Source organism: Colletotrichum siamense (assembly GCF_013390195.1).
Source record: "Colletotrichum siamense strain Cg363 chromosome Unknown KSG_Cg363_contig06, whole genome shotgun sequence".
NCBI classification, from domain to species: domain Eukaryota; kingdom Fungi; phylum Ascomycota; class Sordariomycetes; order Glomerellales; family Glomerellaceae; genus Colletotrichum; species Colletotrichum siamense.
The window spans coordinates 1067861-1095417 of NW_023501019.1; the positions used below are offsets into that span (position 1 = coordinate 1067861).

The window sequence follows — 27557 nt, forward strand, 5'->3', positions numbered from 1 at the left end:
GCAGGTGATATGTGAAGAAGATGGCTTCATAAATCCCGTCCCCACTTGACCCAAGCTAGTTGTGATGCCTCCTTACACTCAGCTTCCTCAACTCACGACGCGTTCCTCAAGCCTCCATGATGTCTGAGAAGACGCTAAACTTATCATCTCTGCCACCAGAGTTGCATCTTTTCATACTCCAAGAGCTTGCCAATCTATGCAATGAAGACTACGCAGCAAGACCTGGGATGGGCGCTTACGCCAGTGTCTGTAAGAGATGGCAAATGTTTTTCGAACCGCTAGTCTTCAAACACTTCACCCTCGCTCGAGAAGATTTACCCGAATTCAGACAAGTCACGCAAGACAACAGGAGACGGAGTCTGGTCCGACATATTTGGCTCAGACTCGAAGAGCCGTCGGCGCTCCAACATTCAGAACTAGGCCTCGAACAATACAAATGGAGTCAACCATACTTCACCGACATCATTTGGAACCTGTGGACAACCATATCCCAATGGAAGGTTGCAGACCTGGCGGAATTTGGTGGCCAACAGGGTTTGACACTCGAACTCTCTTCTCACAAGTCCTTTCCGATGCAGGAGGATACATTCATACCGCGAGAGGATTACAAGGCGTACTCCCAGTCTCTTGGCAATGGATTATCTGCAGCTTACAAAACAGTAAGCAAGTACTACTTCAACGCCCCTCTTTATGGCGGGGATCTTAGTACAAAAGCCAAGAGAGACTTGTTTTGCAAAGGGGTTAGAGTCGACAGCAAGTCTCTCCCCAAGGTGGAGGTTGTGACTGGGTTCTTCACCAGAAGAGCATACACGCAGAATGTCCGACCAGAGGTTCTCTTCTTGATATTCGACAGTCTTCCTAGGGCGAGAGACATCAGAATTGAACGGTGGCGACATGGACTGGTAGCCTGCGAAAATGAGTGGCGCAATGGTAAGTTGGACTGTAACGCTAGAGAAGCCCACTGCATCGACTTTGCTAAGACAGCCCCTTACTCTAGGGATTCAAGTTGACCTTCCACATCATATTCCCGCTTCCCTAGAAAAGCTGGCCATCTTTGAAGAGAAAGGGCCCCGGAATGGCCGATTCAATTTGATCCCGAATGACAAGCTGACCGAGTCCGTCATTTTGGGCACACTTCATCTCAAGCGTCTATTTCTGTGCTTCTTCATCAACGGAGATGAATTCTTCCAGAAACTCTCGAAGTCTGATATGACGCAACGTGTTTCTGGACGAGGGTATCAGGAACTTACTTGCCTGACCTTGACTTCTCTTCGCCTGAAAGCTAAGATTGACGGACATTGGGACATGCTGATATGGCGCAGTGGAGTGATCGAACTGCTTCATATGGCTGCTACAGCGACTAAACTCATGCCAAAACTCCGATTGATGGAAGTTTGGAATGGTGGCGATGGGAATGCCAGCATCTTTCGATATGAAGTCATTGACAACAAGGGTGAAATCAGTTGGCAGAGCACACAAAATTGCGACCCGTTTGAGCAAGAGCTCATCGAGGCTTGGAAAAAGGTTGCTCAGGATCATGGACTAAATGGGCTGAATGTTCGCCCGGCGACACTTCTATCGGGAGATTTTACGTATTACGGCTCGATCATTCCTCTCTTGAAATCCAAGGAGGAAGTGCTTCATCCCATGTCTGTGGCTCAGATGACTTAGAAGAGACTTGTTAATTCGGATGGTTGTTCTCAGTATGTAGCCCATTGGGAGAATTGTACACTATTCAGACAGAGATCTGCAACCAGAAGCGTGCTAACCCGCCATCTATACCAGGGTGGTAGCATCCTTCGATCCTTCTGGCTTATCGGGGCATCTTGACTGCATGAATTGTGGGTCAGCAGTATCTCCCACTAACCCCTCTCCAACACCATCTTGGGACCATGCTTAAACACCTGCCTAAAATTGGCGCAAACAAGTCAACGGCCCACCTACAAATCAAACTGATGTAAGGACATGGCCCAGTGTCACGATGCTGAGGGCGCAATACTGTGCGATAGATGTTCCGTCATCAGCTTCAACGATGGAGACCTATTCGGATCACACGTTGACGAGAGCGGTCCGACTCGATGGCAGCTGCCATTTGATCTTACTGATGACGGACCCGAGTTCCCACGATTAAGACAAAGCGCCAACAGCGGCTGCAACTTTTGCGCTCTATTGCTTCAGGAAATCATTGCAGAGTTTCAAGATGTCGAGGCTCATAGATATCGAGTCAACTTGAACCTCTATTACCACTGGGAGCAGCATAGCCCTTTCCGACTGGCTTTCTTAGTGGTAGAAGCACCATGGTGGACAGGAAAAGACGTCACAGAGCCAAGCGTGTCTCTTCAGTATGTTCGACTCGTTTTCGAAGTCGAAACGAATGATCGTGAGTTTTACGTTCGAGCATTTAGGCTGAAAGATATTACTATGAATTAAATTCTAACTATCTTCTAGAAACTGTGAAGAATTGGCTGAAGGTTCCTAGTATCCGAAAGAAGCAGGTGCTATGCGAAGAAAACATCGATTTCATGAGGCATGCCATCAACAACTGCAGGAATTCGTGCTGCCACACTGTCACTTCTAAGCATTTGCCCACAAGGCTGCTTGACACTAAGCCCAGCGAGAAGGGGGTCATACGCCTGCTGGAAACCTCTGAAGCCAGGTCATGCACAAAAGTTTGCGATAAGACCTACGAATATATCGCATTGAGCTACTGCTGGGGCTCAGAGGATGATGCAGTTTCTCAAATCTCGACAACCAGAGACATCCTATTCTCTCATAAACGCGGTATCAAAGAACAGGATTTGCCTCAGACTTTAAGAGACGCGGTACATGTCTGCCGAGAGCTTTCGATAAGATATATATGGGTAGACTCTCTCTGCATTGTCCAGGACGATATGGAAGACTGGGAGAAGGAAAGCGCCACGATGGGTCTCATATACAACAACGCACTTCTCACAATTATTGCTGCGTCTTCGAATTCATGCCATGACGGCTTTCTACGAAGAGAACGCAAGGACATAAAAGTATCCTTCTCATCTCGGATAAATCTCAACCTGAGCGGCTATTTCAACCTCGTGTTCTCTGGCAAGACCTATGCCCCGCACACACTCGACATCTGGTGGCCAACGAGGGACATCAATGATGCAAAGTGGGTCAAACGCGGATGGACGCTGCAAGAGGAGATGATGTCCAACCGACGTCTTATTTTCGGACAGTTCATGGTTCACTTCCAATGCGAGGCTGGAACCAAATCCGAGAACGGATATTCCAGTGACAAAACAATCGGCAGTGGCTTGTCCATGCAGAGTCTGGTGAGAGGCAACACTGACAGTAACGAATCCAGCATGTTCAGGGTATGGAACTGGATGTTGGTAAACTACACCGAGAGATCCTTCACCATGCCGCAAGACGTTTTACCAGGCATATCCGGCATCGCGAGACTATTTGCAAGTCATCACGGTCTTCCTCAAGAATCTTACCTTGCGGGAATCTGGAGAGAAGATTTCGAGTATTCTCTTATATGGTGGAAAGACTCCGAGTTCGGGACCGAAGACTTTGAAAATGTTCAAGAACTAGCACTGGCTCTTTGCAATCCGTCACCATATTTAGCACCGTCCTGGAGCCCAATAGGGCAGCGACCAGTCACAAGTTTGACGTTGATGGGGATCTTCAGCAGCGACTTTACATCAGAGTGTCTCATCGTTGACGCTTTCACAACCGCCAATGGAGCGAATCCTTTTGGTCAAGTGAGATGTGGGAGTTTTACTGCAGAGGCAAAATTTGGACCTGTTTCCTCAGAACTTATCCTCGGCCATTGCAGTGGGTTTGATATGACGAACTGGCAATTAAGGCAAAACGGAAGAGTTCTGGCTTATTGCTTCATCGGAATGCTGAAGAGGACAACACATAAGGCAGATGGTTTGTTCATGCTGATGATCGGAAGCTCGAATGCGCAGAAAGACTGGATGCATAAGGTACGGAATGTCTTGGATTATGCGGAAGATGACTGCTCGATTTGCAACTTCAACATTGAGGAGGAGTTCGAGACCGAAGTATGGGAAAACGATGCGATGGCTTGCGTTGATGGCGATTCTGAGCACGATGATGTGAAAACGTTGACTTCGGGGAAGAACGAGAAAGATTATTGGGGCATTCTGCTCCATCCATCTCACATGCCAGGGCAGTACATTCGGGTGGGCGCCTGGCTATCTTCGGCATACGATAGAGGAAACTCAAACTTTTTCAAAGAGCTGGAGACTCGTGAAATTGTGGTAATATGACAGTGATCTCTCAACCGACGGTAGCCATTGTATAAGTTGAAGAGGCGAATTGGTTGATGAGATCTCCGTGCCGGACTCAGGATTGTACCTTATCTTAAAATTAGTTGATAGTGCATTAAGAGTTTGGCCTTCAAGGCTTCTTCGCAACCTCCACAACACTCCCATCATTAGCGGATCCATGTGCATTTCCGTAGCAGATGAGCTGAGCTACTGTAACAAAACCTTGAACTGAGATTTACAAGTAAGACATAGCTAATGTTGTGACGACAAACATATCACTAGCCAATGCATAGCTCCATGAAGTTGGGTTACAACCCGGAAATCGAGCTCGAAGACAGCTTTTCCTCTGACCACAAAATGACCGATGGGAGCTGGACTATTGTAGCACGACTTTCCGGATTTAAGACAGGACAGCAAGTTTAACTTGGCTATTCATGAGAACCAATGCGAATTGAGAAGACGTCTCACATGTGCCAAAAAGGCCTAAGGTAGAGTAATACGAAGGTAACATGGCAGTCCTGCAATACGTCAGCCGATGTGAGTGGCCAAGACTGAGTGGCAAGGCCTTGCCGCGGGGTACAGCTAATGACCGCAAGTCACGAAAACCTCACATTTCCTTTTTGGGATTGACTTCCCAGATGTAAGATTGTTTTGTTCGATCGCTGGTCGTAACAGGGTAACTGCTGTTCACGACAGAATCTCACACTCGGAATTGTCTGACATGGCATGAAGCTGTGTTTCCCCATTCGGCGAAGTCCGAGCAGAAGAACCGCTCAGCTGTGGCGGACACTGTATGGCCTTTGAACAAGCTCTGTGTTTCTATTTAAATCTGAAGAAATAGGAAGTAATTACCTTTGCATATAATTGGCACTTGACATCTGAATCTTTGGTTCATATGCAGTATATCATTAAAGCATGTGGAATATGTGTAAATTGTATGCGTTGTGACCAAATAAATCAGAGTTCTTTGAACGTATCCTCAGCTAAATAATCTTGAGTTGTAGGTTCTAGGATGCTTTAGCAGTCTGAGATGATCTTGTGCTCATCGTACGGGACTTGCATGTAAGTCTCAGAACAGATGAGAAGCTGGGAAATCATGTATCAGTGGCTTGAGACAGCGTGATAATTTGACTCACTTCAGTGGCAGCATGTTGACGTAGATAGCTTGCCACATTTCAGTATACTTGACCTACGTTAGTGATTAAGTATAAAAGGCATCGAGTCTTGCTATGCATGTTCAAGCCCTGCAGCCAAAATCCAAGAATTATTCACCATATCCCTTGGACCATCTTACCTAACGCACAATCTCTGATCTCCTCCATCTGCAACAATGAAAAGCATTGCTCTGATACTCGCGCTTGCTACAGCTCATGTAGTAAGTTCAGCACCACGACGTCTTTATACACGGGCATGTGTTTATTAATTTACGAATCCTATTCAGGCTTTCTCGAGCTCTCTTCCAAGTGCTGAGACGATGGAACTCCTCGCCGCCAATGAGGTGGACCCGCAATGGGAATTCCCCACTGGCGCGAATGGACCGATCATCAAGTTCAATGGCACCGTCGAGGCTCTGTACGCCTATGTGTCCAATGAATATCCATCGTACATTGGTTCTGTGTTCGAGCCGGAAGCCTCCACGGAGGGTCTCGAAACGCGTGAAGATGCTTCTGGCTTTCTCGAGAAACGTACAGACTTCAGCTCCCGCCCTGTCAGTTGTGAACTTCTGGTTAGCCGCTCCCGCATTAGGGAGGGCATCGACTACTTGCGTCGCGTAAGAGGACAGCCAAGCATGGAACCGAACCGCTGGAGTCGAGTCAGTTGCTCATACGACTCCGCAATCTCGTGGATAAACACAGTACGTGATGAGTTTCATATCAAGTCTATCCAACTACAACTTCATTGAACCCATTGAACGTCGTTCCTGCAGAGTAATTGCGAAGATACTGAATCTGAATGCAGTCCAGCAGGCGGAAGACGCTTGGATCCTTCGGTTCTATCGCCGATGGTGCCCAGCGTATTTATACCCAGTGCAACAGAAATGACCGTACTGGAGGGCGTGTCAATCATCAGACCCAGTGGGGAGTCAGAGCTCATACGGACCGTTGTTGATCAAAGACGTGCCAGGCCAGATGGAAAGCCATGAGAAGTAGTTTGTACTTGGTCCAGGTTTCACATTTTTTAACTGAAAGAACGCCTTTGATGTTTTTATCGGGAATTAGTCTTTGGACCAGAAAGTTCAAGACTTTTTGATGATCAACTTGAAGCATTTGCTTCACACTACACTCATTTTGTTATCTCCAGAGTTTTATGTAGTCAGTGCTAGGTAGCCACTCTCATTAAGCACCCACCTCCACTTTTATACACACTCATTCAACCAGGGAAAATTTATGTCCTGCCTTTCTACCGAATTCGCAAAAGATGGTTTCTTGCTGGGCCGGAGACCACTGTACTCAACAGCTCACCGTGCTCTACGCAGACTCCGAGACTCGGCGGTCTTGAGAGACACCTGATCCGTTGCAGTGCTTCCTGCCTGGTGTTAAAAATAGATGATTTTCAATGCCGAAACCGAAGTCTTTGGCCAAAAGAGTAAGATGTAATCGCGTTAAAAAAGGCGAAGATGAAGAAAAGCTGCAGAGTCCCATGACGACGAACGTATCACACACCCGACGCCTCCATGGCTCAAACCATACCCATCGCAGTTCCCTCAAACAAGTCAGCCCACCTCTTCCCAACCCGCGGCGCGTTGCACTCGGTCGCATCCACACAAACGTTGACAGGATTTGTCCCATCCCCGCAGCAGTTGCCTGTCAAGCAAACCTTCCCCTCACCACACGGCTTCTCCTGACTGCACTGGTTCTCCTCTAGACACGATCCCGTCCTGAAGGCGATGCCGCCCCCGCCGAGCATCGATCCGCAAAAGCAGTTGGACCCAGCGATTGAGGACTCGGGCGGGTAGAACTTGCTGCCCTCCGAGAAGATGCAGTTTCCTGGGTTCGGACAGCAGGCCATGACCGTCGGGTCCGTGATGTTTCGGTCGTACTCTGGGGTGGGCGAGGGGATTGTCGTGATCTCGGCGAGTGTGGAGGGTGTTGTGGTAGTGCCGGCTGTGAAGGCGAGATTGAGGGGCTGCGAGGAGGTTTGCAGGTATCGGCAGACCTGTGTCTGGATCGTGGTCAAGCCGTAGCCCTCAATTAGGTCTCCCATCCCAGATCCGGCTTGGGATGTCGAGTTACCGAAGGTCGAGGCAGAGAAGTCGTAAATACCAAGAAAGCTACCGATCACGTCTAGGAGACTCTGGCCACGGTTCGTATCGATGTCCAGCCCGGCATCCACAAAAGGTTTGAGCAGTTCCCGAAGGTTAATCACGTTGCCAAGTTCCTGGGAGAGGAGACTCCACATGGACATCATTGAAGGGCAAGTCCCGTCCAGCGATCCTTTCGTTAGGTGATCAAGTGTCTGCTCGACTGAAGTCTCACAGTCTCCTGCAGGACCGCTACCCCCAGGCCAGGAACAAGTCGCAACAAAGTCGCCCTCTTTGGGAACAACCGCACAAGGATTATCTCCCAAAGATACAGCAACTGGTAACTCATCGCGCGCGGCGTTCCCGCACTGGTCTTTGAGACGAAGCAACACATCAAAAGCGCTGGTCTGTCTTTTCTGCAGAGGTCTCCCAGACGGAGTGTCGAAGAGAGCCGCGGCAGAGGTACATGTCGAGTTGGTCAAGCTGTTGATCTGGCTGAAGAAGCCAGAAATGAAGACATCAATCTTGGGCGAACAAACGGCGGAAGCAAAGTGCAGACCCTGACTATCGACGGAGAGCGTGTCGCCGTCTTTGTTGATGATTGCAAGCTTTGCGGGATCCGATACATCAATGAGGATAGGATCGGACGTGCTTTCGTTCATGAGACGGATGTACTTGACGGAGTTGGTGGTGTTGTCCAAGTAGAAGGCGTCGATGTACGGTGCAGTCTTGCCTTGGGTGTCTAGCTTGGACTCGTGCAGTGACTCTGTCGGAGAGGGGAGGGTGTAGCATGTGCTTGCGTTCTGAGATGCCACGATCGAAATGCCTGTGAAGGCGGGGTCAAAGGCACTGGATGTTGACGATGCTGTAGCTGAGGAGGAGCTTGAGGAGCTGGTTGCGCTGGCATTTTGTGACCCAGTGATGGTGGCAGTTCCGATGAGAGTCCAGATTGAGACGCGACCATCGGGGAGAGTGCTTGTCAGAGTGACGGCGTCGCCAGTTGGAGTGGGGGCAGTCGTGGTAGTTGCGCTTGGGCTGAGAGTTGAGCCATCTGAGACCGTCCATGTTGATGCTGCGCCGTTGATGATGCTTGTGATGACAATGACTTGACCCGTGGCAGTTGGCGTGGCGCTCGTTGTGTTTGAAGGAAGTGGCAGAGTCACTCCGTCTGAGATGATCCAAGTTGATCCTCCGCCGCCAATGATGCTACTGATGACGGTAATAACTTCTGGACCGCTGGTTGGAGAGGGAGTTGGAAAGAGTGTTGAGCCGTCTGAGATCGTCAAAGTAACTGGCTCGCCATTGATGGTACTGGTGATGGTAATGATCTCCCCAGTCGGGATTGGGGTTTGCGTAAGAGTTGACGTGGTGTTCAGAGGACGGGTCAGGGTTGAGCCATCGGAGACTGTCAATGTCGTAGCCGCACCACTGATGATCGTTGTTATGACAATGTCCCCAACCGTTGGGGTAGGGCTTTGACTTGGACTTTTCGTTGCACTCGTCGGAGTTGAAAGAGTTGATCCGTCAGATACAGTAACCGTGGTTGGTTCTCCGTTGATAGTGGTGGTGATGACGATGACCTCCCCAGTCAGTGCGGGAGTCGAGCTGGTGGTAGGCGATGGCTCTCCTAAAGTCACACCATCCGAGACGGTAATGGTGGTTGCTTCGCCATTGATTAACGTCGTAACCACAATGACCCCGATACTTGGCGTTGGCGTCGGGGTTGCGGTACTGCTTGCTGGTGTTTCGACTGTGCTGCCGTTGGAGACTGTGATTGTTGAGACTGCACCGTTGATGGTACTCGTGATCACAATGACACCACCGTTGGCTGTTGTAGTCGGGGATACAGGCGCACTGCTAGGCTCTGTCCCTAGAGTCGTGCCGTCGGATACTGTGAAAGTTGTCGGCTGGCCTTCAATGATGCTGGTTATGACAATGACACCGCCAGTAGGCGACGGCATCGCAGTGGCAGTGCTACTGCTCATTAACGTTCCGAGAGTCAGGCCGTCCGACATGGTGAAGGTAGTCGGCTCCCCATTGATCGTTCTCGTCACAACAATCACTTCTCCCGTAGGCGACGATACCGGGGCAGAGGAACTAGTGGTTGATGCAACGATGGTAGAGCCATCCGAGATGGTCACTGTAGTCGCAGATCCATCGATGATGCTGGTAATGACGATGATACCTCCTGTAGCCGTAGGGCTTGAGGCGGTGCTACTGCTGGTGGACGACGTAAGTGTGCTCCCATCAGAGAACGTGATGGTGGTAGCAACACCATCAATGAAGCTCGTGGTGACCGACACACCGGCTGACACGGTCTGGGAAGGACTCGACGTGACCGTAGCGGTAATTAGCTCGGAAGACGGCGTCGAGGTTGACCCACCGATCAATGTCAGAGTCGTAGCAGAACCGCCGATGACAGTCGTTACCACACTGAAACCTCTTGATTGCGTCTCAGATGCCGAGGAGCTTGATGTATAATTCGCAGGTATGAGGGTAGACCCGCCGACCACCGTGATCGTGGTGACTGCTCCGCCAATAACGCTTGTTATGATGCTGATCTCGGCAGATGAGGACTCTGAAGGCGTGGATGTTGTGGAAGCCGTTGCATTAGGCGATCCGGACAAGGTTGAACCTCCGACGAGTGTGATAGTTGTGGCCTCGCCATCGATGAAGCTGGTAATGATACTGATGCCCGCAGACGTCGTCTCTGATGGTATCGAACTGGCCATGGAAGTCCCATTCGCTGGGCGAATGGTCGATCCGCCGATGAGCGTGATCGTCGTAGCCTCGCCACCGATGATACTTGTAACAATACTGATGTCCCCAGACCTAGTCTCGGATGGCGTCGAAGCTGTAACTGAAGCCGTCCCGTTCAGAGATGCAGTTGACGTTGGTCCCCCAATCGTGATGACGGTAACTTCTCCACTGATGACGCTGGTAATAACCGACACTTGGCTACTCAACGTCGTCGAAGCCGGGCTCGCTGAAGTGGTATTTGGGAACGGAATCCCAGTCGGGAGCGTCACAACCCAAGTCGAGATCACCCCGCCCCCGACATCACTGGTGACGGTGCTGATCCTCGAGGTCGGAGTCATCGTGGGTGAAATCTGGGTAGACTCCGAGATCCAAGGGCGCGTCCATTGGGAACCCCCTGAACTCGGCGAGTCAGAGCTCGAGGCCGAAGCTTCCGTCGGGGTAGGAGGGGGCACATCGTGTACCTCTCCAGTGATGGTCGTCACAGTCCCGTTGATGACCATGGTGATGGTAGTCCCAATTCGTCCTTGAGGAGGCTTCAATGATGTTCGTGTGAGTGTGCTCACAACCTCAGACCCATCGCTGACAATCGTAGTAACGACCGGCACACCAACAACCTCGCTCGCAGGTACCGTAATCGTTGAGGCCCATCCCGACGAAGTCCCGCTCGGCTCCCCTGAGAGAGTGATCACGGTGAACCCGCCTCCACTAGTCGGCGACACCTCACCAGACGAAGCCGAAGTCCACGGAGGCGGCGGCCGTCCGGCATTGCCCTCGCTCGACAAAGCAGTGACATACACAGTCTCGACGCTCGTCTCAGTAACCTGAACAGTGGTCGTAGCCTCGGCCAGCCCACACGTCCAGGCCGTCGTGGCCGTCAACCCATCACCGGGAACCGAAAAGGAGTAGCCCCCAGGGATATCGGTGTCCGTTGGCGCAGGACGTCCAACCACCCCAGAAGCCTCCGTCAAAGTCTCCGTCGCAGTCGCGGAGATATCTCCATCCGCAGTAGAGTACATCGGATCCTCCGCAGTCTTTGAATGACAAGGCGGCGCGGCAGTTGCAGAGCTGATCCCGAGAAGACACCAACACTATTCTCATCAGCAAGCAACTCGTTGACAACAGCACGCAAAACTCACCGCAGAAGACACCTTCGCCTCCTCGTACCCAGTCGGCACCCCCTCCGGAATCGAAACCGTGCCCGTCGCCTCCGCGACGCTCAATACCGAAGAGCAGTACTCCTCCGCCCCGTGCCGCTCCATGCCGCGGAGGAGGTTATCCCCATGACACCCCTCCGCAGCAACAGCGACTCCGCCCAGGATCGCCAGCGCCGCCGACGCACGCATCATGAAGAAGTGAAAAGAGAAGAATATCGGGAATCTTATGGAAAAAAAAGCAAAAGGAGCGAACGATTCAGCGAGCGTCTTCTTCAGCCGGTGGAAGGTCTCGGTGTGCCGGGAAACCAACCGACCTGCCATCGACCTGCAACCGAGACCTTTATACAGCAAAAGTACACTCTCGACCACTTCAGCTTCCGTCTATCGTCACATTCTCATCGACAAGGTGCTTCTCCCGAGACGAGACCAAAGAGACGGGTCTGGAAGAGGTGTCCCCCCTCCGAGACACCGTCACCTACGCGTTCACGCAAGGTCAGTGAGATATCGACCCCCAAGCCTCGTGTCCCCGGCCCGAAGCTTCGTCGCGATCGAACCCCAAAGCCGTTCATCGACCTCACATCCGCCTAATTCCAGCTCTATCAACGACCTCGTCACACACTCTCCAAAATCCCAAGAAACAAGACCAGCGTAACGTGACACACCAGCTGCACGCACTTACCCGAGACACATCCCCCTTCACCCACCGAGATCATGCAGGTCCCAAACGTGACAGTCCCCATCACGCTTCCCGTTATCTCGGCCAATAGTCCCAAAAGAACCTTCGTTTCAGCCACAGTGACGTCCAAAATCCGGGGTACCACGCGACCCTCACGCGCAGAGCACAACCACGTCTCCTTCCACGCCGCCATTCGCCCACGATCCCTCCTCCTCTCACGACCGACATTGCAGCCAGAAACCTTGTCCTTCAGAGGATGGTACAAGATCACGCAGTCGAGGGACCCAGGAAGCGAGAAGTCATACAAACCACGAGTCACATCACCATACACACACAGATCCAATGAAACTGGATAACAAAACAAGCAGAAGCCAAGGCGTGCCTCCCATGTCATTTCATACCAACAATTAGCATCTACCCAGCGCCTCTCGTACAGTCATTATACCCATGACATACAAGATACCAACCTCCCTGGCCTTTAGAAATCAAAACAACACAAAATCAAGATGCCATCATTCATTAAACTTCATCTCACTCTTCCGCCCCTTTTTTAGTCTCGTCATCTCGCCGCAGCAGTCTGCTGCGTCGCCTGGCTCCCAGGTGGCAACTGCCTTGTCCTGACAATGTAATCCTGGTTCTCAATCGTGACACTCTTCGTCATGTGGTTCACCTTGTAGACACCAACCAACCGGGCCGCCAACTCAAACATGTTGTTTCGGAGCGAAATGACAATGAATTGGGCGTTCTTGGTGCGCTCCTTGATATAGTTGGCGACGATAGAGACCTGAGGTAGATGTTAGCATTGCTGAAAGGCAGCGGGTAATGTCGGGCGGGCAACTCACGTTTCTGAAATCCAACGCGGCGTCAATCTCGTCCATGACGTACAGAGGCGTCGGCTTGTAGTGGTGCAGAGCAAAGACGAGCGCCAAACTGCTGAGCGTCTTCTCTCCACCAGACAAGTTGCTGATGTTCTTCCATGACTTCTTGGGGGGCATGACGCTGAAGAGGATACCTTCGCTGAAGGGATCGAGAGAGTCCACGAGTTCGAGCTCGGCGTTACCGCCCATGGTGATCATCTGGTACATCTCCTTCAAGCGGAGAGAGATGGTGCTGAAGCCCTCCATGAAGCCTTCGAGACGCAGACGGCGGAGCTCATCGCAGCGCTTCTTGGCGGCGTCGCGCTGACCAACAGCGTTCTGGAGGTCGGACGATCGCTGCGCGTGTTCGTCGACACGGCGGCGGTACTCGGAAAGAACACCGAGATCGACATTGACGTTCTGGGTCTTTTCCTCAAGGGCAGCGATCTCTCCCTTGAGCTTGTCCTTGCTCATGTCGGCCAGCTCGTCAGGGGTGTATACAGGAAGCTCCGATGGCTGCTTAGCCTGCTCCTCAGATTCACCTTCCTCTTCGTCAGCGGCCTCATCGGCCACAGCTGACTGCAGAGTCTCATCTGCCTCGGCCCGTACCACTGTGTCGTCACCTTCCTCGTTCTCATCCTCTTCGCCCTCGGTCTTGGGGGCGGGCTTGGGTGCAGGGGTACGTCTGCCAGAGGGGTTGGTGTTGGTAAGGTCGTCAACATTTTGCAGCACGAGCTTTCCAAGCTTGTCGTTCCAGTACATGAGCCTCTTCTGGTTCTCCTGCAGAACCTTGGTACTCTCCTCAAGCTTGTTCTTCATCTCAATTTCCACCGCACGGGTAGTGTTGAGTTCGGCAGTTTTCTCGTCGAGCTCGGCCTTGATGGATGACAGCTCGTCCTTCTTCGCTGACAAACCCTCCTCGGCCTCTTCCACTTGCGCCTGGAGAGTTTCCGCCTTCTCGCCCTGGTTCTCAATCTCGTGCTCCAGCTTCTCAAGATCACGGCTGGCGACATCGAGTTCCTTGGTGGCCTTGGCATGATCCTTCTCCAGCTTCGTCTTCTGCTTCTCTGCCTTGACCTTGCGAACCTCTGCGTTGGAAGTCTCCTCGTTCTGAGAGGCCATCTCCTCCTTCAAAGCGTCGACGTTGGCCTTTTGGATACGAAGCTTCTCACCACCGACCTGCATGATCTTGTCCTGGAGTGCCTTGATCTCCTCCTCGACGCCAGATGTCTCGTCGTGGAGCTTTTCGACCTCCTTGTTGAGCTTGGCAATCTCCTTGCCAAGGGCAGCGATGCGCTTATCATCGGCTGCGGACGGCTGGTGCTCCTTGCTCAGTTCCTTGATGCGACGATGGGCGTCGGCGAGGTTCCTGGCGGCGCTCTCGATTTCAAGGTTGATCTTCTGCATCTTGGTGTCGAGTGCAGGGATCTGCTCGTTGAGGTCACGGAGCCTGTTCTCTAGCTCTCTCTGTTGCTCCTGGAAGTCTTGGTACTTCTCCTCATAGACATCACGCTCCTCTTCAAGCTTGGCAACCTGCTCCTTGGTGGTATCGGAGGCGAGCTTGGAAGACATGAGACCCTTCTTGACAGTGTTACCACCACCAGACATGGTACCGGACTTGTCAATCAACTCGCCAGCGAGAGTGACCACACGCCATCTCTTGGCGCCGTAGGCAATTCTGTTAGCTTGAGCGAGGTCCTTGGCGACTAGTGTGTCTTGCAGGGCATGGTAGAAAGCCGGACGGAACCTCTCTTCCTTGGGGTTGACCAGGTCGAACAGGCGGGGTGCGTTCTCTGGAGTCTGGATGGGGTTCATGTCTCGTACTCTCAGCTTGTCCAGACACATGAAGTTGCCACGACCCAGGTTGGTCTTTCGGAGGTACTCAATGCACTGCTGTCCAGCCTCGACCGTGTCAGTGACGAAGTTGTCGAGAGAACCGCAAGCAGTCGAGATAGCGACGTCATATTGACCGTCGATCGCACCGAGATTTCCAAGTCTCCCGTGGAAGCCGTCAATACGACCAGACTCTCGCATGCGCATGAGGGCAGTGAGGACGTTGCCCTGGGTCTGTGTCTTAGACAGACTCGAGCGAGCTTCGTCAGCCTTTTGTCTGGCATTAGAGACCTTTGCACGAATCTTGGGCTCGTGAGCAGCAAAGCGGGTAAGCTCGTGCTCGGCCTCCTTGGCCTCTTGTTCCAACTTGGCCTTCTCAGCTTGGCATTTCTTGAGCTCCTCCATCTTGGCTGCTCTGCGGTCCTCAATGGCGGCAATCTTGGCCTCAGTCTCGGCGATGGCAACAGCGCCCGCGTTGGCCTTCTCCTCGAGAATGCTCTTTTCGCTCTCAGCGACGGCAATGGCAGACTGCTTTTGGTTGATCTTGTCCTTCCATGGCTCGAGAGACTTTTGCTTAACAGCAATCTCGTCGGAAAACTTTTGAGTCTTGCCCTTGAGACCCTCACGGATGGTCGCTAGCTCTGCCTCCTCTTCCTGGATTCGGATCTCCAGAGAGGCGATTTCCTTGGCGCGGGTCTCGATCTCCTCACCGCACTCGACGATGGTCTCCTCGGCTTCAGTGGCAGACTTCTCGGCATTGGCGATGGTCTTCTCAAGCTTCTTTTGCTTGTCGTTGAGGAACTTCTTCTTTTCGTCAAACTTGACGCGTTCTTGCTCAAACTTGGCCATCTCCTTGACAAGAGCCTGCGTCTTCTTAGATTCGGCCTCGTGCTCCTTGCTGACTTGGGAGTGCGCCTTTTGCAGTTCCTTGATGACTTTCTCGCTTCCGTGGTGCTTCTCGAGCTCCTCGTCAAGCTGAGCCTGCGTCTGACTGATGGCCTCTTCGGTGACTGCGACATTGTCGTGGCACTCGGCGATGTACAGCTGGTAGAGCGCAGACTGCTTGAGAGTGAGTTCGTTCTCGTCCCTGATGTATGCCAAAGCCTTGTTCTTCTTGTCTTCGAGGCTGTTCTTCTCCTTTTCGACATGCTGAACACGACCGCTCTTCTCCATGCACGTTTCGTTGAGACTCTCGACTTCGGCCGCAGCCTCTTCGATTGGCGTCTTGTACTTGGAGGTGCCGATGATGTCCTCCAAGTACTCGAGAAGACCGTCGTCGTGTTCGTTGGCAGCCTTAGGCTTCATCTGGGCAATGGACTCGACTTCGCCCTGCAGGATGAGGAAACGCTTGTGGTCGAGATCAATACCGCGGTCGCGGAGGAGGGTCGTCACCGTTGTGAAGTTTGAAGTCTTGCCGTTGATGAAGTACGAGCTCGAATTGTTCTTGAACGCCTTGCGGGAGATGATGAGATCGGAATCGGGAATAACTTCGTGGCCGCCACCAGGCTTCAGTATGTTAGTATGTTAACTGCGCATGCAGAAAGCGGGTGACATACCTGGTCCATGACTTCACGGAAGTGCACAGAAACCTCGCAGTGGTCTAGGTTGGGGTACTGCGCAGAGTTGTGGATCAAAGCGGACAACTTGCCCTGACGCATCTTGCTTGCGCGGAAACCGAAAACGAACAGGAGAGAATCGATAACGTTGGACTTTCCGGAACCGTTGGGACCGACAACGGACGAGAAGGAACCGTGGAAGGGACCGACTTCCTGTCGTCCGGCATAACTCTTGAAGTTGGTCAAGATCAGGTACGAAATCACAAGTCGCGGCTTCGGAGTCGTGTCCTCGACAACTGGGACTGCGAGATTGCGCGACTTCAGCACAATGTCCATCGGCTTCTCCATGATGGTGTCCATGGCGCGGATCGGCTTGACAGTCGCTGGTGTCTCGGGCACATCAGAAATGGCAGGCGCCTGCTCGTTGACACTGGCATTCGTGATGTCGGCGAGCGGCTCGCTACGGCGCTGCGACGACTCGCGCTGCGGTGAGGCACCTGGCCTGGGCTTCGCCATGGGAGTCTCTGGAGTGGCGGACTTGGGAGCGGCGCTCTTGCGCGGTTTCCTCGGGGTAGGAGAAGGCTTTCTGGGGGTATTCTCCTGCTCCATTGCTGCGGCAGTCTGGTTGGCGTCAAAGACCTCGGTGGGCTCGATGGTGGAAACAATGGTTTCGTCGGCTACTGACGGAGCGTCGGCGAGGACCGTCTCGTTCTCAGGCTCCTCCATCTTTGGGGTTGGCTCGACCACAGAAGGTTCCTCGACGACCGAAGCTTCGACATTCTTCTTTGGTCTGCCTCTTCGGCGCGGGGCGGTGGTTGTGGGAGTAGATGTGGATGCGGATGCGGAGGCAGCGGCGCTCTTGCGGGCGCGGGTTGGTCGTCGCACTGGGCTCTTAGAAGGTTCGGGCTCAAAGTCTTCCTCGTCTTCGACCTTGACGGTGGTGTTGGCGACATCTTCGTCGTCGGAAGAGTCAACGATGGCCTGCCGGCGCGTCGCACGGCGCGGTCGGGATGACATTGTGCGGTCTGTGTGTCGCAGGGAATGAGTAACAAGAAGAAGCGATTTAAGACGCTGTGGGGGTATCTCAATCAAAGAATTGACAAGAAACCAAACAGAAAAGGTAGCAAAAGCAACGACAGTAGCTTCGCTGGGAAAGAAACGGCGTTGGTTGGCGATGTGCAGCTGTGGGAAAAGCGAAATGTGATTGTCTTGTTTGGTTCCCCCACTTCGCATTTGTTTGAATTGGTCACCGATTTGGCTGATTGTAAACAAACAAGCCACACTTGGCACACCGCCTTCCCCGCCCGTTGCCGAATGAGGAGACGCGTGGAGGCGCGACTGTGGCTGATGGCTCGAGCACCTGTGGCTGGAGCTCCCTCTCAAGCAAAGAGCCGCCGTTGCGTCCCGCCAAAAAGATTCCAGCCCGTTTTCTAGCTCTGTCGCCAACAGTCCGTCGCATCGCCAGCTTCCAAGCCTCTCCAACACCACAACAATAGCCATGGCCATGTTCGACTACACAGACTTTGACCAGGTCTTCGGATCGCAGGCTTTTCCCTACGACCGCAAGTCGATCCAGGAAATCGACACGTTCAGGAAAAGCCTCGATGGCGCCCTCTTCATTGACCGGGTGCTGAAGGCCCTTGGCCTCACGAAGGGTATGCCAGAGAGAGTATGGTCTCCATTGAGATCAAGACTGACAGACTTTCGCAGCCAAGACGTATCCTCCCAAGACCGATAATGCCCTGCGCACCCTCCACCAGCACCTTTGCGAGGCCAACATTTCGACCCACCACCGTCTCTCCATCTTCTACTACATCCTCCTCGACTTCGACACTAGCCAGACGAGAGCGCAAGCTTCATCGAGATTCGCAGTCGCTTCGGGCGTCCCCAAGAATTATCAGATCTTCATGAAGGGCCTGTGGCTGCTGGATCATCAGCAATTCGAGGTGCGCCCCCCGCCGCTGTCCTGAGTTCCTACCGTTGACAAGAGTACAGAAAGCACTCGAGTACATCGCCCATCCGTCGCTCACGACCGACTTCGCCGATGAGATTATGACCGCGCTTGTGCGACACGCCCCCGAAGGCGACTACACTCTGCCCCTCTCCTACTTCCACACCGTACAGCCCATACTGAAGACGTCGGAAGCGCTCGAGCTGCTGTTTAACGCAATGGCGAGAACCAGTGTTACCGAGGCATTCTACTATTCAAGGACGCACTCCGAGTCCGTCCGGGGTCAGCTCTTCCGCCAATTGGTGTCCTCAGTCCTCAGTTCCCCTCTTAGCGAGGAGACTGCTGCTAGAGCGACCGAGCTGATTGGCCTTCCTTTCGATGCCACGGAGGAGGAATGGTTCGAGGAGTTTCTCACCCAAGAGGACGGCAAGAAGCTCAAGAGAGCCAAGGACACTCTCATAATGCGCAAGATCGTCACTGGCCGCTTGAGTGAAGCTGTCCAGGACAAGAGCCTGGGCAGCGGCTGGGGAATGGTGCAAGAGGGCGTCAAGAGCGGACTGGGAGGCCGCGCAGCAGAATAATTGCGGGACTGCTTCAATGCGCTGTCGACGTTGATGAAAACTTTTGAAGAACGGTACTGGTTTCGGCATAGCGTTGGCGTTTCGGCATGTTATTTCTGCATTCCCCTAGGCTGTAGAATTTGAACCCATAATGTGGCTGGTTTTGCGGAGCGCGTCTGTGAACTGAGACAAATTGAGACCAGCATTGGACGCAATTAGGCTTTCGACCTTGTGTCGTAGCTGCTGCCAATTCGCGTGAAAGGCCTGACGATTGTCTCCTCTACTTGCAAAAGAACTCACGGATTACCCGCAACGACGTTAGCAGCGAGGTGACATGACAGTAACGGGACGTGGGAGAAGCTCCTTCACCTTGACCTTTACACCGACGATACACCGAAAATGACTAAGCCGCCTTGGCCCGTCGAGTCACACCCGGCGGTCCACCTCAGGGTCCTCCCACTTGCCCAAAATGAACAACTCTTAGCGCCAGCCACCCCGACCTTCTTTCACCGTCTCATCTCTACTTTCATGGCTTCCGGCGCATCGTGGTTGTGATAATGCTGGATTTTCGCACCGTTGCTCTACAACAGACGATCTCATCGGGAGTCGCTAGCCAGCCAGAACCATGAATAACTCGACCAAAGGTGTCAAGTTTGTCGGTTCTGACGCTTCGGGGCTTCCCCTCAAGCGTAAGCAGGTCCAGCAGGCCTGTGAATCATGTCGTAAGAAGAAGGTGCGCAAAGCCATTGCATTGCCGCGCAGTATCTGTTTTCGAGTTGAACCTGACGTTGTCGCCAGAAACGCTGCATCCATGCGGAGCCTGCTCAATCCGAGCCCGGTGAAGGTGCTGGCGCATCATCTCCCGGTCATGATGGGTGGGTTTTCCCAATCTGGCAGTGGATTTGTCCCAAAGACTGACATTTCTCCAGACCACCGCCACCACCCTTAGGATCCCCTACTAAGCATCGCAATTCTACCTCAGCTGGCCCTGACGGCGGTCTCAACCTGTCGCCTTCACGGAGGGACTCTGACGCGAAAACAGATGCTCATGGCGGCCAGACGAGGTTCGTTGGGGACCTGAACCCGGAGGGCATGTTTGCAGAGGCCGCAGACTCGGCGGACTCGGCAGCTAATCCCACCCTCAAGGCCGAAGTTGGCGTCTGGCTGCCGTCTGGAACGACGACAGCCGGCCAAACTACGAACAGCGTCGTGTCTCGCCCGGCGGCCATGATCGACAAGGTCCTGCTCCCCTACGTCAAACAGCATTGTCTCACCTGCGTGCCCCCAGAAAAGGACTTTAAACACCTCCACAGGGTCTACCGGGAAAAGATCCACCCCATCTTCGCTCTGGTCCCCGAGGACGTTGTGATCGAAGGCGACTCGCCGGCAGCTACTGTTATGCGACAGGTCGTGTCTTTGGCCGCGGCATCCGACCCGGAGATGAAGAGTCACCTGCGGCTCGCCAACCAAGGCCATAAGAAGATGCCTTACCAAGATTTCCACCAGCACCTCTCAGGCTCCATTCGAACCATTCTGGAGACGAGCTTGATCACAGACCGGACCATTCACATTCGTGCCTTGTGCATGCTGTCCCTCTACATCCAGCCTTCGGGGGCCGACGAGGCCGATCTGCCCGCGCAGCTGGGTGCTAGGGCTGTGCATCACTGCCAGACTCTTGGCTTGCAGCTGTTCCACACCAGCGACGATGCCCTAGACACCCTCTTTTGCGCCGTTTGGGCCATTGACCGTATCAATGCCGCCGCGTACGGACGGCCATCTGTTATTCACGAGCGGGATATCGGACCTGGGCTTGAGGACTGTTTCCGCAGACAAACCCCATGCTTCCGCCTGTTTCTCTCCGTCGTGCAGTGGTTGGATAAAGTCATTGAACTATACAGGCCAGGTGTTATCGCATCATCTCTAGAAACAAAACCCTTCATCGACCTTCCTGTGCTGGAGCCCATGATTCTCGATGCCGGGGCCTTGCAAGTGCCCACGCCCTTGCTCGGTTTGTCCCCTGCCCTGCCTTCACAAGCTTTTGATACTGACTTCTCGCAGCCACGATTGAGGTGTTTTATCACGCTGTCATCATCCTGTCATGTCGCCTGCCGAGACCTGGGCCCCCATCAAACTACGCGCAGACGATACCGCCCGCATCGGCAAACGCCCGCCGTTCTCTCGCAGCGGAGCGCATCTCTTCCGCCATCCGTCGAGATCACCTTAGCCCTGTACCTCTTGTCCCCTATGCCCTTTCCCTCGCACTCAGTGTCGAGTACCGCAAAATGCGACATAGCGCCCTTCCAATGTTCCGCGCGCGAGCCCGCAGCGCCTTCAAGTCGAATTCCGAGCTCATGAAGCGCTTTGGCGATGTATTCTGGAGTGCTAGGGTAGTAGCCGGGCTTGGAGAGCGCATCCTTAGAGAGATGGAGCGGGCTGCCACATCACTTGTGCAAGGAGCCGCCGTGCCGCAATCTTCCCATGTGGATATCTCCGCCAACGGCAGGATCGAAGCCCCCGTTTCGACAGCAGCGGTGCAGGATGCGGTCCCCCAGTTGCCCACGACGTTGACGTCCGATTTCACCACATCAGAGACTATCGACTTTTCAGTGGTTGACGCCATGACAAACGTAGACGTCTTTGGGCACTTTGATCCAAACTTTAACCTTTCAGCAGTTGACAATGCCTTGGAGGCAAATTTGGATATCGGTTTGCCTCTTAATTGGGGAGAGTGGGACCAGTTCACCAGTTAGGAAATCAACCTTTGAACATTTGCCAGAGGACTTGGGCGAGAGGGATTCTTCTTACCGCGGAGCTTTCCAACCAGAGCCATTGCTTTCAAGGCTTCAAGTATGAACTAACTGATACCCATGACTTAGAATTATTGGCGGAACACTACTTTGGAACAGGCGTAGAACCAGCTTTGAAAGGGCGTTAGGGTCGGACTATTATTTACAAAGGAGCCAACTTGCTATGGACTGGCCATGCATTGCCACATATCGATGTGCACCCGAAAGCTGCATATGAGTAGCAGAAACTAGATGTGCATTTATCATTGGAAATTTGTAGAACAAAAGGAAAGAACCCGTCAAGAAATCCTCATGAATATTTGTGAAATAGATGGGCTTCTGTCCTGGTCACTGAATGAGCTTCGCGATGTATGATTCGTCGATGACAAATCAGGGTGGGTCCCGACGGTTGGACTGCTAAAGTCTCCATCGCCACCACTGCACACTCAGACGCCTCCAGCGCCCTCAGCGCGTACAGAACCTCTTCTATCTATCGTCGCGAACAGCATTTCTCAACTTGACGCTGCAAGCCCATCATGGCTCCCCCACTCAACCTCCTAATCCGCGCCCTCGTCGCCTTCGAGGACGTAATCATCAGACAGGTCCGCACGCACCACTACCCCTCCTACGGGTGAACTGACCCCTCCATCACGAAACCCAGCTAACTCTGCGCCCGTACAGATCCTCCGCAGCCCAGGCTTCCACCGCGGCGTCGGCCGCATCCAACGATTTGTAGACGAGAAGCAGAACGGGCCGATGCCGCATGAGCCGTTGCGACAAGGAGAGGCGTCAGGTACGTTCGTGTTGCAGAACAAAGCACTTGGAAGAATGGAAGAGGCTAATACGGGTGGATGCAGCTAATCCCGAAGATCGAGGGTTCGCACACCACTTCTTCCAGGAGCTGAAGAATCAGTTCCGCGGGACGCCGACGGATCCGCCGCCGCGGGGACCGCCTGCGCCGCCGAAGCGGTGATGGTGTTTGGTGCGACGATTGAACGAATTACGACTACGCTCCCGTCGAGTCGATGATGGACACGATGCGCGTGGCGATGATGATGAATCTCCTCTCTGGCATATATACCCAACATCTCGATAACAACGAACGAATCCGCGGGGGGAACATCTCAGCAGGAACGAGGGGAAGAACTTGGGCAGTCAGTCGCCTTTTCGACTGGATAACCCCACGATTTCGTTTCTCGCGGACAGGCGTCTTGAGCGCCTCTTTCATCACATCTCTCCCAGGGAAACCTTTGGTTTAGAGGAATTTGCCATTAGCACTTGGAATATTGCATCGCATGGCGTAGGGTCAGAGGAGGGGTTCTTGGATATGGTGCGAAATGGGCGACGGAACGACACTCCGGAGCGGCCTCACTCCAGCGCCGAGACCGCCTCTACGATGGCCAATTGAAGATCGGCAACATCCGAGAGACTGGTCGACTCAACGGAGATCGGATGCTCCTATAGAGCCGAAAGACAAAACCTCCTTTCGCGGTGTTCGCCGGAAGCGAGACCGAGTGGCTGGCTCAGGGGCACAATTAAATAATTGAAGCCATCGCGGGTTTCGTCTGATGTTAATGGCTAGACCCCAGGCCTGACTCAAAAAAGTGACCGAATAAACATTAATTGTACACTGCCCTATTGCAGATTTTACGGCATGGCAGTGCTCAAATGCGAGAATTACCAGTCAAACAAGCTTTTGCGTGAGTCCCTGAAATTTCTCCGCCCCCTCTAAACATGCGACAACGATCATGGGTCGACATGCAACCCAACTCTAATAAACCCCCTCCCATCGGCCACTAGCAAACAATCCCAGCTCTCCTGGCTTGAGTGCAGCTGCGAGCTCGTCTTCGGGCCGCCGAACCACCACGCTGGACCGACTGAGGGGTCGTCGTGCAAGGCCCGGAGGCAGAGCCCCCAAGTTGCCTCTTTCGGAAGAACAACCTCTCTCAATCTACGTGATGCAAGCTCGCCTATCGTGATTCTTTCCTATCCGGGTCGCCTCCAAGTCGCTCTCCGTCCTCAAAAGAGAATGGTTTTCCCGCGCCGTTGACAAACTACGACCAATTCGATTCACTTGGATACTTGTCTCGATCTTTCTCAGCTGGTCTCGGCTACCTTCCACTCATTACCTGTTCACTTCGCTTCGCTCGCTCAGCCATGTTTGCATACGATTTTCCACCAAGCGCTGCGCTGCGCGCGTTGATGGCTGGCCTTTTCTTGTGAGTTGCATTCCGAACAATTCGTTTTGCCCAGCCGTGATCCGGCGGGCTTGTCTAGTCTATGGAAGCGAGTGCTTCGTGTATAACCTAGGTTGGATCCCTCGAGACTCTACGGGCTGCCATTGCCTGCTTCATGCCACCGCGATCGATGCTTCATCCTTCAACATGAGATCGAGCCTCAGCTTCGTTACTCTGGCGCTGCTCCATGCCGCTTCCGCTCAGCAAACGGCATACGGCCAATGCGGCGGCAGCGGCTGGACGGGCCCGACGACCTGCGTGGCCGGCTGGACATGTCAGAAGCAGAACGAATGTAAGTCTCTCTCACTTCCCATCGCCACTCTCACTCACACATCACAGGGTACTCGCAATGTCTCGAGGGAAAGGCCTCCACCACCACCCTCCTAACATCAGTCAAGCCAACCTCATCATCAGCACTAACAACAACCGCCAGATCCTCCACCGCCGCCGCCGTCCCAACACCATGCTCCGGCACCTTCAGCGACATCGGGGCCGTCGACTACGTCAAGGCAATGAACCCGGGATGGAACCTGGGCAACACCCTCGACGCCATCCCCAACGAGGGCTCCTGGAACAACCCCCCGGTCAAGGAGGAGACCTTTGACGACATCAAGGCCGCCGGCTTCAAGAGCGTCCGCATCCCCGTCACCTACAACGACCACTTCACCAGCGCCGCGCCCAACTACACCATCGACCCGGCCTGGCTCCAGCGCGTCTCGGACGTCGTCGACATGGCCACCGCCCGCGGCCTCTACGTCCTCACCAACGTCCACCACGACTCCTGGAACTGGGCCGACGTCACCAAGGCCACGACCAACGAGACCCGCGCCGCCCTCGACGCAAAGTTCTACGCCACCTGGCTGCAGATCGGCCAGAAGCTCGCCTGCAAGTCCAACCTCGTGTCCCTCGAGCCCATCAACGAGCCCCCTGCCACCACCGCCGAGCACGGCGCCCATCTCAACGCCCTCAACGACCTCTTCCTCAAGGCCCTCGCCGACAGCGGCGGCTTCAACACCCGTCGCGTCGTCACCCTCATGGGCGGCAGCATGGACGGCTACAAGACCACCCAGTGGTTCAAGGCCCCTGCCGCCATCAAGAACCCCTGGGCCCTGCAGTACCACTACTACTCCCCCTACGACTTCGTCTTCTCCGCGTGGGGCAAGACCATCTGGGGCAGCGACGCCGACAAGGCGTCCATGAAGAACGACCTCGCCGTCGTCCGCGGGAACTTTACTGATGTGCCCCTCGTCATCGGCGAGTTCGACGCCAGCCCGCTCAACACGGAGCCCGCGGCCCGCTGGAAGTGGACGGACCATTTTGTCCGCACCGCGGCGGAGCTCAACACGGCGCTGATCATCTGGGACAACGGGCTCGACCACCTCGACCGCAACGCGCACTCCTGGCGCGACCCGACCTCGCTCGCCATCGTGAAGGACGCAGTGCAGCCGCCGCGGAATTCGCTGCCGGAGAGCACCACCGACGCGGGCGCCACGACGCAGAACTCCTCCGCCTTTGTGTGGAACAAGGTCGGCGACACGCCCAAGGACGCCGTGCTACCGTGGCAGTTCAACGGGAACACGCTCAAGAGCATCAAGACCAACTCCGGAGGTGTGCTCGCCGCCGACACGGACTATTCTGCGTCAGACTCCGCCATCACCCTTAAGGCGGGCGTTCTCGGGCAGTGGCTCACGCCGACAGCGGCGCCGGGGAGCAAGGCGAACCTTACGCTAGAGTTCTCCGCCGGCGCGCCGGTGCAGGTCGAAGTGGTGCAGTGGGACGTGCCGACGCTGGCTGTGAGCGAGAGCAAGGCCGTGGCCGGGAAGGATCTGAATATTACACTCGAATACAAGGGGCTGAGGATGCCTGCTGCCGTGAAGGCGTTGAAGAGCGACGGGGGGTTCCTGTTTGATGAGTGGACTAGCGTGCTGGGCCCGCTGCAGGCTGCTCACATTGTAGGTTCAAACATGCGGACATGATGGGGATGATTTGCTGACTCTTTTGGCAGACTTACAGCGGCCAGTGGAGCTACGATGGCGCCAAGATTGTGCTGCCGAATGCGACTGTCCAGGCTGTTGTCAGCGGCGGAAAGCCGACGGTGTTCACGTTTGAGTTCTACCCGAGAGTGCCGGGGAACAACGTCACGTACACTCTGACGCCGTGAGATGGGTCGGAAATATGATGAGACTGTGGCTGGAATGGACACTGGGATTTGGATCTTGTCTTCTTGGTGTAAATACTTCTTTTCTGACGTAGTAACTATGGGAAATGTCTCGAGAAAGAAAAACACGTGTCGGGTTAACCAGACAAGTCATGGTGAGCCGGGTGTAAACCGGCCGCCTCCGAACCCCGGCCCCGCCCCCGCGCGGGGTTTCGCGGACGATGCTCCGAACGCATTCGGGTCTGCCAACAAGAAGCCGTGCCTCATAACGCTTGTTCAAAACCTGCGATGGACATCTTTCATGATCATTTGTTTCCACTTATTCATCATCACTAGAATTTGCAGATCAAGACCAACATCCTGAACAAATCCCGTCTACTTCGGCCCTCGGTCCGAATCAGCCCGAGAGCCGCCTACCCCAGCTCATCTCATCCTCACTCCATAAAACCGAACCTGACCATCTCCCTCTCACAAACCTCACATCACCATTCACACCACCACACCAGCAACCATGCTCACCGAATCCTTCTTCGGCGCAGACGCCGCCCGGCCCCTCTGGGACTCGGACCCCCTCGCCGACGCCTTCACCCTCCAAGACGCCGCCGCCCCCCTCGACACCGCCGTCGTCGCCTCCGTCGCCCGGCCCTGGCTCTTCACCTACAACCCAACCGTCTTCCCCAACAACCGCGCCGTCCTCATCCTCGGCGGCGGCGGCTACGTCGAGCTCATGCTCGGCCGCGAGGGCGTCCAGGTCGCCCGCTGGCTCGCCTCCCTCGGCTTCGCCGCCCACGTCCTCGTCCACCGCTTTCCTAATTCTTCCACCTCCCCCTCCGCGCCCCTCGACGACGCCCGCCAGGCCCTCCGCCTCATCAAAGAAACTTCTATCTCTCCCGATGGCGGGGTGCCCTCGCTGGCGGTGTGCGGGCTCTCCTCCGGCGGGCACCTCGCCGCTGCCCTGCTGTCCGAATACCCGCCCCAATGGTCCGCAACCGCAGGCGCCCCCGTCCCGGACCTGGAGTTTGCCATTATAGGCTACGCACCCATCTCGACCAACGCAAGGGGCCACCAGATCGTGCCGAACAAGGCGCCGCTGCCGCCGGCGGAGAAGCAGGCGCTGTACGACGCCGTCATCCCCGACGTGCAGCTGCGCAAGCCCGCGCCGCCGAGTTTCGTCGTGTACGCGGGCAACGACCCCGTGGTGCCGGTGGTGAACGCGTACCGGATCGCGCAGGCGGTGCAGGCGGCCGGCGGGCAGGTGGAGCTGCATGTGTATGGCGATGCGCCGCATGGGTTCGCGCTGGATACCGAGGGGCTGCCGGTGAGTGGGTGGACGGGGGTTTGTGAGCAGTGGTTGAGGCAGAGGGGGATCGTGGGGGGAGGGTGTTGGGGGGTGTAAGTCGGATGAATGGATATCAGCTGGTTGCATGTGAAGAAGGGGAGCAAGTTCATGAGGCCGAGCGAGGTTGTTCCCCCGGACCCCGTATTAATGAGCGTATCCCTGTTGTTACACT

The 27557-nt window shown here is 54.4% G+C and overlaps 8 protein-coding genes across 8 annotated transcripts; 6 read left to right on the forward strand and 2 right to left on the reverse strand.

Moving 5' to 3' along the window:
• Window positions 1-119: 119 nt before the first annotated feature.
• CGCS363_v009301 (uncharacterized protein) lies at window positions 120-1671 on the forward strand (the record flags this gene model as incomplete). The annotated part of the gene is made up of 2 exons (XM_036641150.1): window positions 120-930; window positions 998-1671. 2 exons carry the CDS (start codon window positions 120-122, stop codon window positions 1669-1671), a joined length of 1485 nt encoding a protein of 494 aa, XP_036492680.1.
• Window positions 1672-6956: 5285 nt separating this feature from the next.
• CGCS363_v009302 (uncharacterized protein) lies at window positions 6957-11621 on the reverse strand (the record flags this gene model as incomplete). The annotated part of the gene is made up of 2 exons (XM_036641151.1): window positions 6957-11366; window positions 11415-11621. 2 exons carry the CDS (start codon window positions 11619-11621, stop codon window positions 6957-6959), a joined length of 4617 nt encoding a protein of 1538 aa, XP_036492677.1.
• Window positions 11622-12667: 1046 nt separating this feature from the next.
• On the reverse strand, window positions 12668-17371 carry SMC4 (Structural maintenance of chromosomes protein 4; the record flags this gene model as incomplete). The annotated part of the gene is made up of 3 exons (XM_036641152.1): window positions 12668-12892; window positions 12951-16304; window positions 16355-17371. The coding sequence occupies 3 exons, from the start codon at window positions 17369-17371 to the stop codon at window positions 12668-12670; spliced, it is 4596 nt and encodes a 1531-aa protein (XP_036492678.1).
• Window positions 17372-17852: 481 nt separating this feature from the next.
• Window positions 17853-18886, forward strand: ELYS (the record flags this gene model as incomplete). The annotated part of the gene is made up of 3 exons (XM_036641153.1): window positions 17853-18009; window positions 18065-18300; window positions 18350-18886. 3 exons carry the CDS (start codon window positions 17853-17855, stop codon window positions 18884-18886), a joined length of 930 nt encoding a protein of 309 aa, XP_036492683.1.
• Window positions 18887-19490: 604 nt separating this feature from the next.
• CGCS363_v009305 (uncharacterized protein) lies at window positions 19491-21615 on the forward strand (the record flags this gene model as incomplete). Its single annotated transcript, XM_036641154.1, has 4 exons — window positions 19491-19598; window positions 19664-19740; window positions 19795-20873; window positions 20924-21615. The coding sequence occupies 4 exons, from the start codon at window positions 19491-19493 to the stop codon at window positions 21613-21615; spliced, it is 1956 nt and encodes a 651-aa protein (XP_036492684.1).
• Window positions 21616-22187: 572 nt separating this feature from the next.
• CGCS363_v009306 (uncharacterized protein) lies at window positions 22188-22624 on the forward strand (the record flags this gene model as incomplete). The annotated part of the gene is made up of 3 exons (XM_036641155.1): window positions 22188-22253; window positions 22333-22444; window positions 22509-22624. The coding sequence occupies 3 exons, from the start codon at window positions 22188-22190 to the stop codon at window positions 22622-22624; spliced, it is 294 nt and encodes a 97-aa protein (XP_036492681.1).
• A 1411-nt stretch (window positions 22625-24035) lies between these two features.
• On the forward strand, window positions 24036-26049 carry celB (Endoglucanase B; the record flags this gene model as incomplete). Its single annotated transcript, XM_036641156.1, has 3 exons — window positions 24036-24180; window positions 24228-25840; window positions 25894-26049. 3 exons carry the CDS (start codon window positions 24036-24038, stop codon window positions 26047-26049), a joined length of 1914 nt encoding a protein of 637 aa, XP_036492682.1.
• A 508-nt stretch (window positions 26050-26557) lies between these two features.
• Window positions 26558-27442, forward strand: axeA1 (Acetylxylan esterase; the record flags this gene model as incomplete). The annotated part of the gene is made up of 1 exon (XM_036641157.1): window positions 26558-27442. The coding sequence occupies one exon, from the start codon at window positions 26558-26560 to the stop codon at window positions 27440-27442; it is 885 nt and encodes a 294-aa protein (XP_036492685.1).
• Between the last annotated feature and the right edge of the window lie 115 nt (window positions 27443-27557).